General features: G+C 36.8%; 1 protein-coding gene across 1 annotated transcript in view; it reads left to right on the top strand.

Moving 5' to 3' along the window:
* LOC107720922 (ABC transporter G family member 20-like) overlaps window positions 1-13,303 on the top strand; it is a 26,675-nt gene that overhangs the window by 7,718 nt on the left and 5,654 nt on the right. Inside the window, exons 5-17 of the mRNA XM_016528757.1 lie at window positions 2,497-2,604; window positions 5,416-5,509; window positions 7,306-7,380; window positions 7,505-7,676; window positions 7,882-7,978; window positions 8,269-8,437; window positions 8,727-8,827; window positions 9,831-9,901; window positions 10,245-10,294; window positions 10,384-10,440; window positions 10,704-10,774; window positions 10,953-11,041; window positions 11,480-11,583. Of these exons, the coding sequence (XP_016384243.1) occupies window positions 2,497-2,604; window positions 5,416-5,509; window positions 7,306-7,380; window positions 7,505-7,676; window positions 7,882-7,978; window positions 8,269-8,437; window positions 8,727-8,827; window positions 9,831-9,901; window positions 10,245-10,294; window positions 10,384-10,440; window positions 10,704-10,774; window positions 10,953-11,041; window positions 11,480-11,583 (1,258 nt within the window). The remainder of the gene's footprint in view (window positions 1-2,496; window positions 2,605-5,415; window positions 5,510-7,305; window positions 7,381-7,504; window positions 7,677-7,881; window positions 7,979-8,268; window positions 8,438-8,726; window positions 8,828-9,830; window positions 9,902-10,244; window positions 10,295-10,383; window positions 10,441-10,703; window positions 10,775-10,952; window positions 11,042-11,479; window positions 11,584-13,303) is intronic.

Genomic DNA, 13,303 nt, shown 5'->3' with positions numbered 1-13,303 from the left:
GCTTTGAAATCACTATAAATTACATTTTAAAATATATTCAAATAGAAAACAGTTATTTGAAATAGCCTTGTAAAAATATTTGTACTGCATACTGCATTGTTCATATACTTTATTTATTACCTGGAGATGACTTGACAAACACAAAAAACCAATATTGTCGCAGTCGTATGTTTGTCTTCATGTTTCCAAACGTTTCTGTTTTTCTGAAAACAACTGTTTTCATACAGCGATAGCTGGACGCTTTTGTCCATATTAGGAATTTCCTCATACAACTTTCTGCGCGAGAGCGTCTTCCGGCTTCGAGTATGAATGAAACATACACTGCATGGAGTGTTTAGCGCTCCGCGATGTTCATCTCGCCTTATTCTGGGTCCGAATAAAACATCAGCTCATGCACAGACTATCCTGTCTCTTTGAATTTAAATCTATATTTATTCACACCGGCTCTTGAAAACCTCTATGCGAACACACTTGCCCGAAAAAGTGCGGGGGACACGTCCCCCGCGTCCCCCGCGTAATCTACGCCCCTGCCAGAGTGTTACAATAGCTATTTGTGAGAAACTGACAGAAATTTAATTTTTGTGTTTCACTGAAGAAAGGAAATCGTATTTTGGAGGTTTGGAATGAAAGGCATGAAACAAAATGAGGCTGAGTAAATGATGACAGAATTCTGAAAGATAAAGAGAGGAGGATAAAACAAAAGGAGGCATCATGTGTGACCCAGTTTTCTTTGTAGACTCTTCTGACAGCAGCGTTCTCATAAGAGCTTCCCTAATGACATCAAGCATTCAAAACATTTGGGAAAACCTGTGTCCGTTTATCTGGCCGCTCTGCTCTGAAAGTTCTCTCACTTCCTCTATTGGGGCCTTAGGGGTCAAATGGTCATGTGACTACAGTGGGTTTTATATGGACTGCTGAGGGAATCTAAAAGATCTGTTTAATGATTAATTGACAACGATCATTGACATGATTTGTTTGCTATCTGACATAGAGGTCATATTGGCAGATGAAGTGACAGATTCCCAAGTGCTATTTATGACTGTTGTGTGTGCACTGTTTGTAGGAAATAAGGTTTATTATTTTTATTAATATGATTATTATTATTATTATTTTATAATGAAACAAAGTGCCTGTCTACACAGAGGAGATTGTCTTTCTCAAAGGCCAAGGAATGTGAATCATGAGACTTTTATTTCTGTGCAGAAAGGCATCTTGTGTCCTGCCGTCCTCTAGATGTAGTCTGTCTGGTTTTGTTTTTACAGTGATGAGCTGGCTCTAGGCAGGGCTCATCCATCTGAAAAGTAAGACAATGGCCCTGTAGTTCTTAAAGATCACATTAAGGTCAATTTCTCTTTAACAGGTTGGGTTAGTTAAGTTAGCTTAGGTTAGTGGATTTGTGGTAAGTCTTGAGATACCTTGTGATTCTCTAATGATCATTTGATTAATTTAAAGGGGTCATATGATGCGATTTCAATTTTTCCTTTCTCTTTGGAGTGTTACAAGCTCTTGGTGCATAAAGAAGATCTGTAAAGTTGCAAAGACTAAAGTCTCAAATCCAAAGAGATATTCTTTATAAAAGTTAAGAGTCAACCACGCATACCTAAAACGGCTCGTTCTAACACACCCCCACATACATGCTTGAGGTATTCGGCCAATCACAACGCATTGGATAGCTGGCCAATCAGAGCACACCTCGCTTTTTCAGACCGATGAGCTTTGTAAAAATCGTTTCAGAAAGGCGATAGATAGAGGAGAAACGATAATGTACATGATGTGGAAAATAATGTGTTTTTTGAACCTTAAACCGCATAAACACATTGCATTACACCAAATACACCAAATAATGTTCTTTTTAGCAACATCATATGACCCCTTTAAATAATTAATGTTCTTTTTTTTTGTATTTTAGTGTAATAGTTGACTGCTAAATTTGTTAGTAATTAGAAGCATTTCCTGTGCCAAATATTGTTTCTAAAAAGTAAATTAAACTGATTTTGCTTTTAGAGTGAACACTAATATACAGTCCATTGCGCCACACTTCAGTATTAGCTAAATAAAATCTATAGAAAACTAGAAGACTTAGCATATTTTTGATTGCTTATATTTTATATTGCAAACTGTTCTTTGCTTATCTATACTACTTATTTTTTTTATATATTACCATTTTTAATGTATTTTTTGTGTTTACTTATTTCCTTTAATAATTTATTTAAATATTTACTATAAACTGAAGCTTGTAGAAAGATTCAAATTTCATTTCATCAGCAAATACAGGTGTCTTTGAAAGCCTGAAAAAAATCTCACAATTCTGAGTTTATATCTTGCAATTCTGGACCTTTTTTGTTCAGTAGTGAAAATGGTCTTCCACAGTCTGCAATGTTGTTACACATTTGGCAAATAAAACATTGGGTTAATTTATGTATTTTTTAATTATTAATTTATTTGATGAAAGTTCATAACTGATTATTTCTGTACATTTTTATTCGCTTTGTTCAGTGGAGGCCAGCGGCGGCGTGTCTCACTTGGAGCTGCTCTGCTTCAGAACCCACAACTTCTGATCCTGGATGAGCCCACTGTAGGAGTGGACCCTGTTTTACGGGCCAAGTATGCACAACGTACCTCTATCTCCAGTATTCGTCCGTCTTTACCTTCCATCGCGTCTTCCCATTACCTTTATTAACCTTCTAATGCACCCATACTACTACCAGCACTACCAGTCTGTCTGTCCTGTATATGTGTTTGTGGATGAACCTTGTTCTGCATTCTAAAAGCATGAGGTTTTTGCCCTGCACCACTCCTTTCTCTTTCTCTCTCTCTCTCTCTCTCGCTCTCTCTCTCTCTCAGACATCTCAGCTTAACATTTTAGCTTACATTCATAACTGTGCAGTTACTTTCCTCTTAAGTTAAAGGCTTTCCTAGTATCTTGTGAACTTATTCACTTGTTCGTACTATAATTATTCAAGTGGCCTTTTCAAAGATTTGCCTCAGTGAATTGGTAGTATGAAGATCCTTCACAATGCATAATGGGCAAACAAATCACAGTGGACTCTTTTGCATGCCTTTGTTTGATCTTTCCATGTGAGAGCATCTTGAGTATGTGGCTTGCTGAAGATTATCCTGCCTTCTATAGGCTCAAGATTCCAACTCATTATAAACTTTTCAAGAAAATAAGCTTTATGCTGTAAGTTCTCAGTGGCAATCTTCATTTATTCTTGAGTTTGAGTAATTCATGAACAAAAGGAAGTAAAGAACATGTAGAAGGAGCAATATTCATGAAAGGAGTCTGTATGGGTTAAAAGAGGGTCACTGTGTCACAGTTTTGCATATGATGCAGCATTTACTAAGCAGAACATAGATGCAGGTATGTGAAAACTAGAAATATATTATTTTTAACCACAGCCCTCTGTTATTGGTGGTTTTATTACTTCAGAATGTTTTATTGTTTAGAAAAGCTAATATCCAGAGAAACACATTTTTTAATGTTTTCTGCATTTCTATATTTAATTTTTAGGTTAAATTAATTCATTTTTATGCTGAGATCACATAGGTTCCAGTCAGACCCCGTTGAACCCTGCTGAAATCCTTTTACATAACAGACTATGGGCCAAGCCTGTCTAAGCCTTGAACCATTTTGGGGTGCTTTGCTTTTTAAGACACTAACCTATGCATTGTGTATATGCTAAGAATGTTAATTGACCAGACCACATACACACTACTGTTCTAAAGTTTGGGGTCAGTAAGATATGCTCACCAAGGTTACATTTATTTATCAAAAATAAAGTAAAAACTGAAATATTGTGAAATATTACAATTTGAAATAGCTTGTCAATCTTCAGTGTCAAATGAACCTTCAGAACTCATTCTAATATGCTGATTTGGTGCTCAGGAAACATTTCTAATTATTATAAATGTTGATAAAAAGAAATATTAATGGAAATATATGTTTTTTCTAAATTCTTTGATCAATTGAAAGATAAAAAGAACAGCATTTATTTGAAACAGAAATATTTTGTAATATAAATGTCTTTACTGTCACTTTTCATTAATTTAAGTCCTTGCTAAAAAAGTGTTAATTTCTTTCTTTCTTTCTTTCTTTTTTTTAAATCTTACTGACCCCAAACATTTCAAAGGTGGCGTAAATCATTGCAATTTTTATGACATAAAAGTGTTCATGACTTATTGTTGTCAAAGGAATTTGGGCTCAAAAATCACCTGATTTTATTTCCTGATCATTTTTCTCCCCCTCTGTGTCCTGACACTTTCCACTTTATAACGGGTTGTGTTATCCCATGCCACTTGTGGATTCATAGGTTTAATTCCCAAGGAATGTTTGTATTATTAATAAGTATATGCACTAAAGGTAGGCTGCTTTAGATAAAAGCATCAGCCAAATGCAAACGTGTAAATCTCATAGTGGCCTATTTACACCTGGTCATTTCATGCGTTTTTGCTGATCTGATATCTGATTTGTTAAAACGTTTCCATTTACACTTGGCCACATAAATGTGTCGCAAAACGGATATAAATCCGATCTTCAATTCCCGCGCTATATTTAAATTTAACGGAGTTCACGTCACGAAATAAAAAGATAAGCGCTGCATTTTATTAATTATTAGTTCATTTCAAGATCAAAGCCCGCTATAGGAGAGCGCGCGGCATCAGAACTGGAAAGATAGGTTAGTCACACTACTTTTAATGAAGATGTTTGTGTTGACCGTCTGCGTCTTACTTTCAGTTTCATTCGCGGCAGTTTGCGCGTCGGCTTGCTGAAGAGATAGATGCTCAAGCTACTCGTCCGCGGCAATGCGTGTTGCATTAGCGCTGTCATATCTGACTATAATGTCATATAGCCTATAACACGCTCTCACACGTTTATTATTTTAACATTTTGGGAGGAGAAAAATGTACATAGGCCTATGTGGTTTCAACAACCAGATGCATTTACACTTGTCCAGTTTCGTCTGGAATGCGGCCCAGACCACCTCCTGAAGTGGTTTGAGCGATCGGATTTATATCCGTCTCGAATGCGTTTCGGAGGGCATTTACACATGGTCTTTTCACGATAGCTATCCGATCAGAAAAAACGCATGAAGTGACCAGGTGTAAACAGTCCCAAAGGTCTCCTATTGCGGGCTTTGATCTTGAAATGAGCTGATAATTAATCAAATGCAGCGCTTATCTTTTGATTTCGTTGACGTGAACTTTAAATTTAAATATAGCGCGGGAATTGAAGATCGAATTTATATCCGTTTTGCGACGACACATTTATGTCGCCAAGTGTAAATGGAAACGTTTGAACAAATCAGATATCCGATCAGCGAAAACGCATGAAATGACCAGGTGTAAACATGCCCATAAAGACAAAAGTTCCATAAAAAGCACAGCACTCATGCAACAAATTTTCCACTTCTACAGGATATGGCAGCACCTGGTAGACATTGTAAGAGGAGGACAGGTTTCTGTCATTATTACAACACATTACATTGAGGAAGCCAGACAAGCCAATACGGTAAGATACCTTCCTGTTCTGACCACAAACCTGTACCAGAATTCACTCCCACTCTTGTTAAAATATAAAGATGCTCAGTTTAAATGTAAAGCTATAGAACAGAAGTGCATGATTTAATAGAGTCATTCTTAGATTTCTGGTGTGGGTGTGTGTTTCTTGGACAGCCTACTCAACTCATTACTCATACAGATTTGTTTCTGTAATCCCTTATTATAGTTGTGACTCATTTTCCAAATGTACTTTGTACTGTGGCCTATTGCATAACTTTAAAACTAGCTTTTGGCAAAAAAGTACAGGTGAGCTTTTATTTTTGAATTAGCAGACATTTTCTTTAAAAATAAATGCTGGGGTTTTAGAGTTTTGACTAGACTGTTTCATGGTATTGGTATTATTTTTACATGATAACTTATTTCATGCAATAATTAGGGTATATTACTGTATATTGTGTCAAAAAAGGCACTGGTATACATCAGACGAGAGATTCCGGCTGTAGAATTGGGAAAGATTTAAGTCAACTGACTCTATTGTTTAATTTTATTTCTGTTTGTCTTGAGGGCATGATGTCGGTTGTGTTCAAAGTTGCGCATAATTTTGTCTGACTGTATAACGTCAACCAGACAGTTGCTACATCCTGTTGATATATTACTCTTGAGTCACATGCACAAACGACACAGAGTGACACCAAAGACACAATCACAACATGCTTATTTACAGTACACTCACCGACCCAGAACAGTGACATGAATTTCTAAAAATGAGAAGCATTCCTTAAACAACAATACTACGCACTCCTTTCTCTGTCTGCCATCATTCTCTACTCGTAGGTAATGAGATCTCTGTTGTTTCTCTTAGACTTACTTTTGCTTCAGTTTTCAGCTTCTCCGAAAAACAGACCTTGGTAATCTCACATGTGTCTTTGGAGTTTCAAAAGATTGTTACAAACTGTGCTCACGTTTGCCAAGTCAGAGGTCTCAAAATGTACTCGAATATCTTTCCTCAAATTTCTACAAGACCAAATCATGTGAGCAATGCTGTCCACATTAAATTATAGCTCTGCTCCTGCTTCAAGTCAACAATTGTTTAATTTATTTCTATTTTTATTTCTCCTTGAGGAAATTTGTAAGTGAAATTATCTTAGACTGATTTATACGTGAATGAATAACTAGTAATAGTTCACCCAAAAAATGAAAATTAGCTGAAAATGTCCTCACCCTCAGGCCATCCAAGATGTAAATGAGTTTTTTTTTCTTCATCAGAACAGATTTGGAGAAATGTAGCATCACTTACATCACTTGCTCACCAGTGGATTTTCTGCAGTGTATGGGTGCCGTCAAAATGACAGTTCAAAGAGCTGATAAAAACATCACAATAATCCACAGCACAACTCCAATCCATCATGTTTTGGCCAGAAGCGACGGTTTAAAGTTAAACTGCCTTACTGATGGATTTGTTTCTTACAAACACACAGCTTTTCACTTCACAACATATAAATTGATGGACTGGTGGCATGTAGACTATTTGTGGATTATTATGTTGTTTTTATCAGCTGTTTGGACTCTCATTCTGAGGCACCCATTCACCGCAGAGGATGTATTGGTGAGCAAGTGATGTAATGCTACATTTCTCCAAATCAGTTCTGATAAAGAAACAAACTCATCAACATCTTGGATGGCCTGAGGATGAGTACATTTTCATTTTTGGGTGAACTATTCCTTTAAACCATTATACCATTAGGTCTTCTAAGCTATAAAAGAGCAACATGAGCAATAAAAACAGTGTTTTTTCTGTCTCTTTAGGTGGGTTTGATGAGGAATGGTCGATTATTAGCTGAAGGTCCCCCGGATGCTGTTATGAAGCAACACAATGCAGCAGTAAGTGCACACAAACACGCACATATCTCATATGCATGTACCGTACATGCAAAATGGTTTATTTTTTAAAATTTTTTTATTTGGTTAATTTAACCTTTCAAATGCATCTATGTTTGTGCATTAGACATTAGAGAGTGCGTTCTTGCAACTTTGTGAGGACTCTGATCAGATGGGCTCCAAACAGAGTCCTCAGGGCCGTCCGCTGGACAGCAGCCCATCTCCAGACAGTATGAGAGATGAGAGCAGAGAGCCCATACTGAGAAAGAGCGCACCAGAGGACATACCCAAATATAAAGGTACAACAAAGAGGGAGAAATTCACTTGCTCTAAAATACTGCATGCAAAAGTTAAACTAAAACTGAAATAGAAATTCACTTTTGTATTGACATAAAATGGCACTGGTTTCATAAATGTACCTAAAAATATGTATTTAGAATAACAGCTTTTGATCACCGTTGAGACTGTGATGCTTGCAGTTGAAATGTTCTTGTGTCTCTACAGCTGACTGGAAAGTGCGAGCTAGACACACCATACCAAAATGGCGTAACATTGCAGCGCTGATGATCAAGACGATTGTTCGAATGAGGAGAATGCCAGGGTATTGATGTCTTAAAGTATTTATGGACCCTTTGGACTGACTGTGATTTTTACTGTGAAGTTTTTTATTTTATTTAATTTTTTTATATTATTTCGTATTATTAAGCAAACTGAATAAATGGATGACTGCAGTAAAAATGGAATTAAACGTAATAACCACTTTCTTAAATGTACTTAAATATCTTACTGTTGTCCTTCACAAACAATCTCTTGCACTGTGCAGGTTTCTGATAATCAAAGCATTTTAACTCAAAACAAAGTTTTGTGTACGTTCCTCTGGTTTGTACTCAGGTCCATTTGTTTCCAGTTCTTGTTGCCTGTAATTCAGATCTGTCTGATGTGCTTGTGTATTGGTGGAGACCCCAAAGGCATTGATGTGGCAGTGGTCAATAATGAAACCAGTCCCAGTGCCTATAGTAGATCACTACTGTCCTTCCTCGACAACACAAGTGTATACAAGGTAAACATAAAATTTACAAAATAAAGATCCTGTGTAAATGGTACTAAAATTGTCTTTTGACAATATTATATCTTCTTTTTTATTCTTTAAAAAAGAATATATAAAATAAAAAGAGTACAATAGAAATTAGAGACAGACGGACTCTTATTCTCTCACTTCCTCTTTTCTTGATTTCACTTCAACAAATCGGAGAAACAAAAACAACTTTATAAATAGTCAAGAGAAAAAACTGTACATTTTCAGTGTTCATTTCTAGATCAAAATACAGTTTCCTGTTTCCTTTCTGCAGGTGAGCTTGTCTCATTCTGAAGCTTTTGCTGGTATCTATAATGGGGAATACTGGGGTGTCATAGAGTTTGGGGAGAATTTCACCAGCTATCTAACCAAAAGGTGAGCTCCATTGTGTAAAAAGTTTATGAAAATGACCTGAAAGAACATGTTTTGCTTTGATGTTGTGACCAAAGAATGTCAGCTAAATTTCATAATCCTGATCGTAAAACTCACCTTGAGTAAGTCACTTGTTTGTTCTGTCAAATAAGCTGTCATTTGATCGTGCATGTTTATAAAAACAAAAATTTGGACCATGCGACTTGTTCGGCCAGTTCATTTACAACTTCTATTTTAACCAATAAACTCTATTGTTAACCAACAGGCAAGTAGATCTATTTTTGTCCAGCCTCTTTTTTGTTCTTTAGAGGGCGACTTCAAATGAACTCATGGTGATGATTTTTCTGCATCTTCTTAAGGTGTCATAGATGTTCTTAATGCAATATTAGACCCATCCCTCGTATTAAGGGTTCACTTACATCAGCTAATCATGCACACTCAAATATCATACACATAACACAAACACCTGCCTCATAGTCAGAAACACTCGACTGCATCACTGCACACACCTACACACACCAGCCCTGTGTGTTCACACACACAAACACAAGTACATACCAATATGATGGGCAAATAATGACTGCATGTGAACGTTTTCCCATCTTACATTAAACATTAGGCCTGATTACGTCATCAACTACCTGAGGTGTTTTCCCTTCAGCCTAAAAAACGCAAGCATTCATGTAAACAACATGACGTGTCAGGTGAGAATGACTGTAGCAGAGCGACTGATGGGGAGAGTGTTGGAAGAGGCTAAAAGCAGTGAATCACAGTGTTTTTAAGGTGAAGAAAAGCAGGTCTGTCCTGCCTTTCTGTGTTAGTCTTTCCATATGTGTCATGTTTTGTGCATCACTGTCCTGACTGGAGCTTTTTGAATATCACACATTTATATTTTTCTTATTTGGTTTAAACATGACCCATGTTAGACGTAACAGCTGTGGCTTTAAATGGTAAATGAGTAAAATTATGTTTAAATGTATGCTTATTTTTTTGTGTGTGTGTGCAGGATGCTGCAGCCCAGAGTCTCTAGAGATGTGGTTGAAGGAGGATCAGTACATGTTTGGCTGGATCTGACCAGTGAGTTTTTATTCACTTTTAGTCCAATCAATATTACTTAGCTTTTGATTTCACTTGACCTAATATTGCTGCCACAAGAGGGTGCCCTTTATGTCTTGAGAGCCTTTATGGCTGTGGCTGAATTGAATCTCTGTTGAACTGATTTGCAGTGAATTTTGCATGAATCTTTGGAAATAAAGTGGGATTCAAATGTCTGAGACCATTATTAGCTTCTATTTTACATGTTTTTAATTAATCAATTTAGATTTTTTGTATTACATATATTATGTGGTTAGATAAACAATTTTGAGTTAAGCCATTAAACTCTATTTCAGTATAACATTTGTGCTCATCAACATTTCAGACCGACAAATTGCCCTGATGCTGCAGAAAAAACTTCATGAGGCCTTTGAGGTTAGTATTAAAGATGCACATTTAAGTTTTTTCCCATCCTTTGAACACAAGAAACTGTTTTTCCTTGTCTTATTCTGATCTTTCAAAAGGCTTTTATCGAGACAAAGCTGGGGAGTTTGTCATACATGGTGGCCGTCCCTATAAAAGTGAGTACAGAGCACTGATGTTCTTAATCAATGGGGAATTTCAAAGCTTGAATTAGTCATACACCTTTGATCTCAATATTCTTTATGTAATTTTATTGTCTTTTTTTTCCCTCTTCATCTCTGTCTTTTTCTCTTTTATCTAATTTTTTTTCTCTGAGTGCCTTTTACTACTATCCTCTCATATATCTGTCTTCTTTATATCTCGCTTTATTCTTCCTTTCTTAAAATACCCTCCTTATTTCTTGTTTCATGTGGTTTCATAGTTTGAAGAACCTATATATGGCAATAAGAACACAGATTTCACAACTTTTGTGACACCAGGAGCTGTTTTGAGGTAAACACACATGCAGTACATTCACATGTATGACATTAATTATATCAATCACAACATTAATACACACACACACACTTACAGCCATTCAAATGTATTACTACACTGTCGGATAATACTACTGCATCATGATGGACCTCTTTCCAATATCATTTATCTCTTCTTTTCTTTCTCTTTTTAGCATCACATTTTACCTGGCAGTGGGGTTGACCGCTCTGTCCTTTGTGTTAGAGAGAAAGGAGGGGCTGCTGGACAGGTGCTGGGTGGCAGGTGAGACAGCTCACATCAACCAGATGGCCATCATTTGACTTAGGAATAAATTCAGTAAAGAATCGTGGCACTTTTGAATGGAGTATTTCAGCATAAAATCCTGTCTTGTTTCCTTACCACCCACAAACCAGGTGAATAAGAGCTGTCTCATTCACAACCCAAAACTTAGAACTGTCCTGCAGAATGAGAAATGATGCCTATTTACACAAATAATGTTTAGCTCTAAACTTTTAGATTAGAATAAGTGGGCACATTTATTAAATTCAACCCTTACTTTTCATCAAGACTTCATGAACAAGCAGTTTTAGAGATTTACCAATAGGGGGAGCTGATCACTCACAGCAGCTAAAAACATGAGCAGCATAGTTTTAAAAACACCTGGTAAGCATTTCATAGATGTATGTGAATATATGTTTCTTTGTGTGTGTTTCTCTAAAGGCGTAAGTTCTCTGGAGACCATGCTGGCACACCTCTTCTCACAGCTGTTTGTTATCAGTGTTCAGATTATCCTTCTGCTGATCTTCATCCTGCTGGTCTTCAAAGTGAGTGTGTGTGTGTGTGTGTGTGTGTGAGAGAGAGAGATGTGTGTTTGTTTGTCAGCTGTGTGTCTATCTCTCATTAATAATTTACATTCATGTCTACATCCACACTAGCGTTTTCAAGCATTTTCCATAAGTTTCTCATCCACACTGAAACGCCAGAAAACGTTAAATTCGCTTTACTACACGATCCAGAGGGAACAGACATGATACTGTACGTTTTCGTGCAATTCTTCTGGCAGGATAATTTTATTTAGGAAAATATCTCACCATTCACCATTCAGTGTCCAGGTCGCATTCACTCACGATTGTATGTCAGATCTAAAATGCAACTGCCTTCATGTTTTGCCACAAACAGCAATCGCGAGTAAATTTTCTGTCATCTTTGCAGGACTGTGATGAGTGTACAAAGTAACAAAGTATCTGTAGCAATAGTATGAAAGTGAATAGCACATAACAGGCACAATACCGGTATAAACATAGATATCTATTGGTACAGTATGTGTCACATTACTAAATTTGCGTCATCGTTTTCAAAAGCCTCCGTTTTCACAGTCCACACTACAACGCGAAAACGATGTTTTCAAATATATCCACTTTGGACAGCATTTTCAAAAAGCTCGGTTTTCTTTGACAAAACGCCGTCTCAGTGTGGATGGAAGGCCAAAATGGAGAAAAAACGTATTAGTGTGGACAAGGCCTTAGTAGTCCACTGTGAAGTAGTGTACCACTGTGTAGTGTAGTGCAGGACTGTACACAATATTTACACAAGACCAAAAGCAATCTAAAGCCAAATTTTAAGCAATCAGATCCTCTCAACTTAGGTTTTAGAAGGATATTTAACCAGAATCTTGTGGGTCGCAGAGTGGAACAAGGTGGGTCGCACAAAGTCACTTGGCTGCAGCTAAATTTGCATTTCAATGACACACACACTCACACAGTTCAGTCTAGGGCTGCACGATATAGCCTACCAACAGTAATTACGAATTGCAATATCCTTAGTGCGATTTTTGAATCGCAATTAATTCCGCGATTTAAAACATGCATTGCGTGTTTTGAAGCGCGGGCGCGCATGAGTTGTAATAACAGTGAGGGTCTCAGAGCAATGTCATTATTAAAAGGCTCAATCGGTCCGCATTATTAATGAGAAAAAACTAGCTCACTTCAATGCGCTGTATTCTGTATGAGATTGCATACAGCGGAAAATTCAAATGTTACGAAAACGGTTTCAGGTAGGCCATGTTCATTCATTTCTATCGTCTGTTTGAACTCGGCACTGTTTTCATTCGGGAATCAGTCTGTAAAAAGCATTTCACATGTACGGGGTGAGCAGGGCGCAAACGCAGGGTTAATTGTAACACTACAAGATTTACAAAATTTCACAATATTTCCTTGACATATCATCTCTATATAGAGAAAAAATGTGCCAAAGTTCAAAAATCTTTTGAAGATATTGCTGAACATTTATTTAACCATTGCAAAAGTACATTTCTGACTGAAGTAAATTTGTCATCTCGGTTTTTAGTGTTTATTTAAAATGAGGCACATCTGTTTATTATTTTTTAACTTTTTCACAATTATTTTAATCTCAAAACTGTTTTAGATAGTTGTGCTTTGCTTCTTATGCTTTATGCTAAAAAAAAGTGTTGGGTTGTGCTCCGCTCTCTCCTACACACTGAAAGATCATGAATGCATTTTCTGCGCTGAACCCCGCGATGAGTTT

The sequence above is a fragment of the Sinocyclocheilus rhinocerous genome, unplaced genomic scaffold (genome assembly GCF_001515625.1).
Source record: "Sinocyclocheilus rhinocerous isolate Xijiao unplaced genomic scaffold, SAMN03320098_v1.1 scaffold432, whole genome shotgun sequence".
NCBI classification, from domain to species: domain Eukaryota; kingdom Metazoa; phylum Chordata; class Actinopteri; order Cypriniformes; family Cyprinidae; genus Sinocyclocheilus; species Sinocyclocheilus rhinocerous.
Note: the sequence above shows the minus strand (reverse complement) of the source record. Positions and strands in the feature narration are given on the sequence as shown.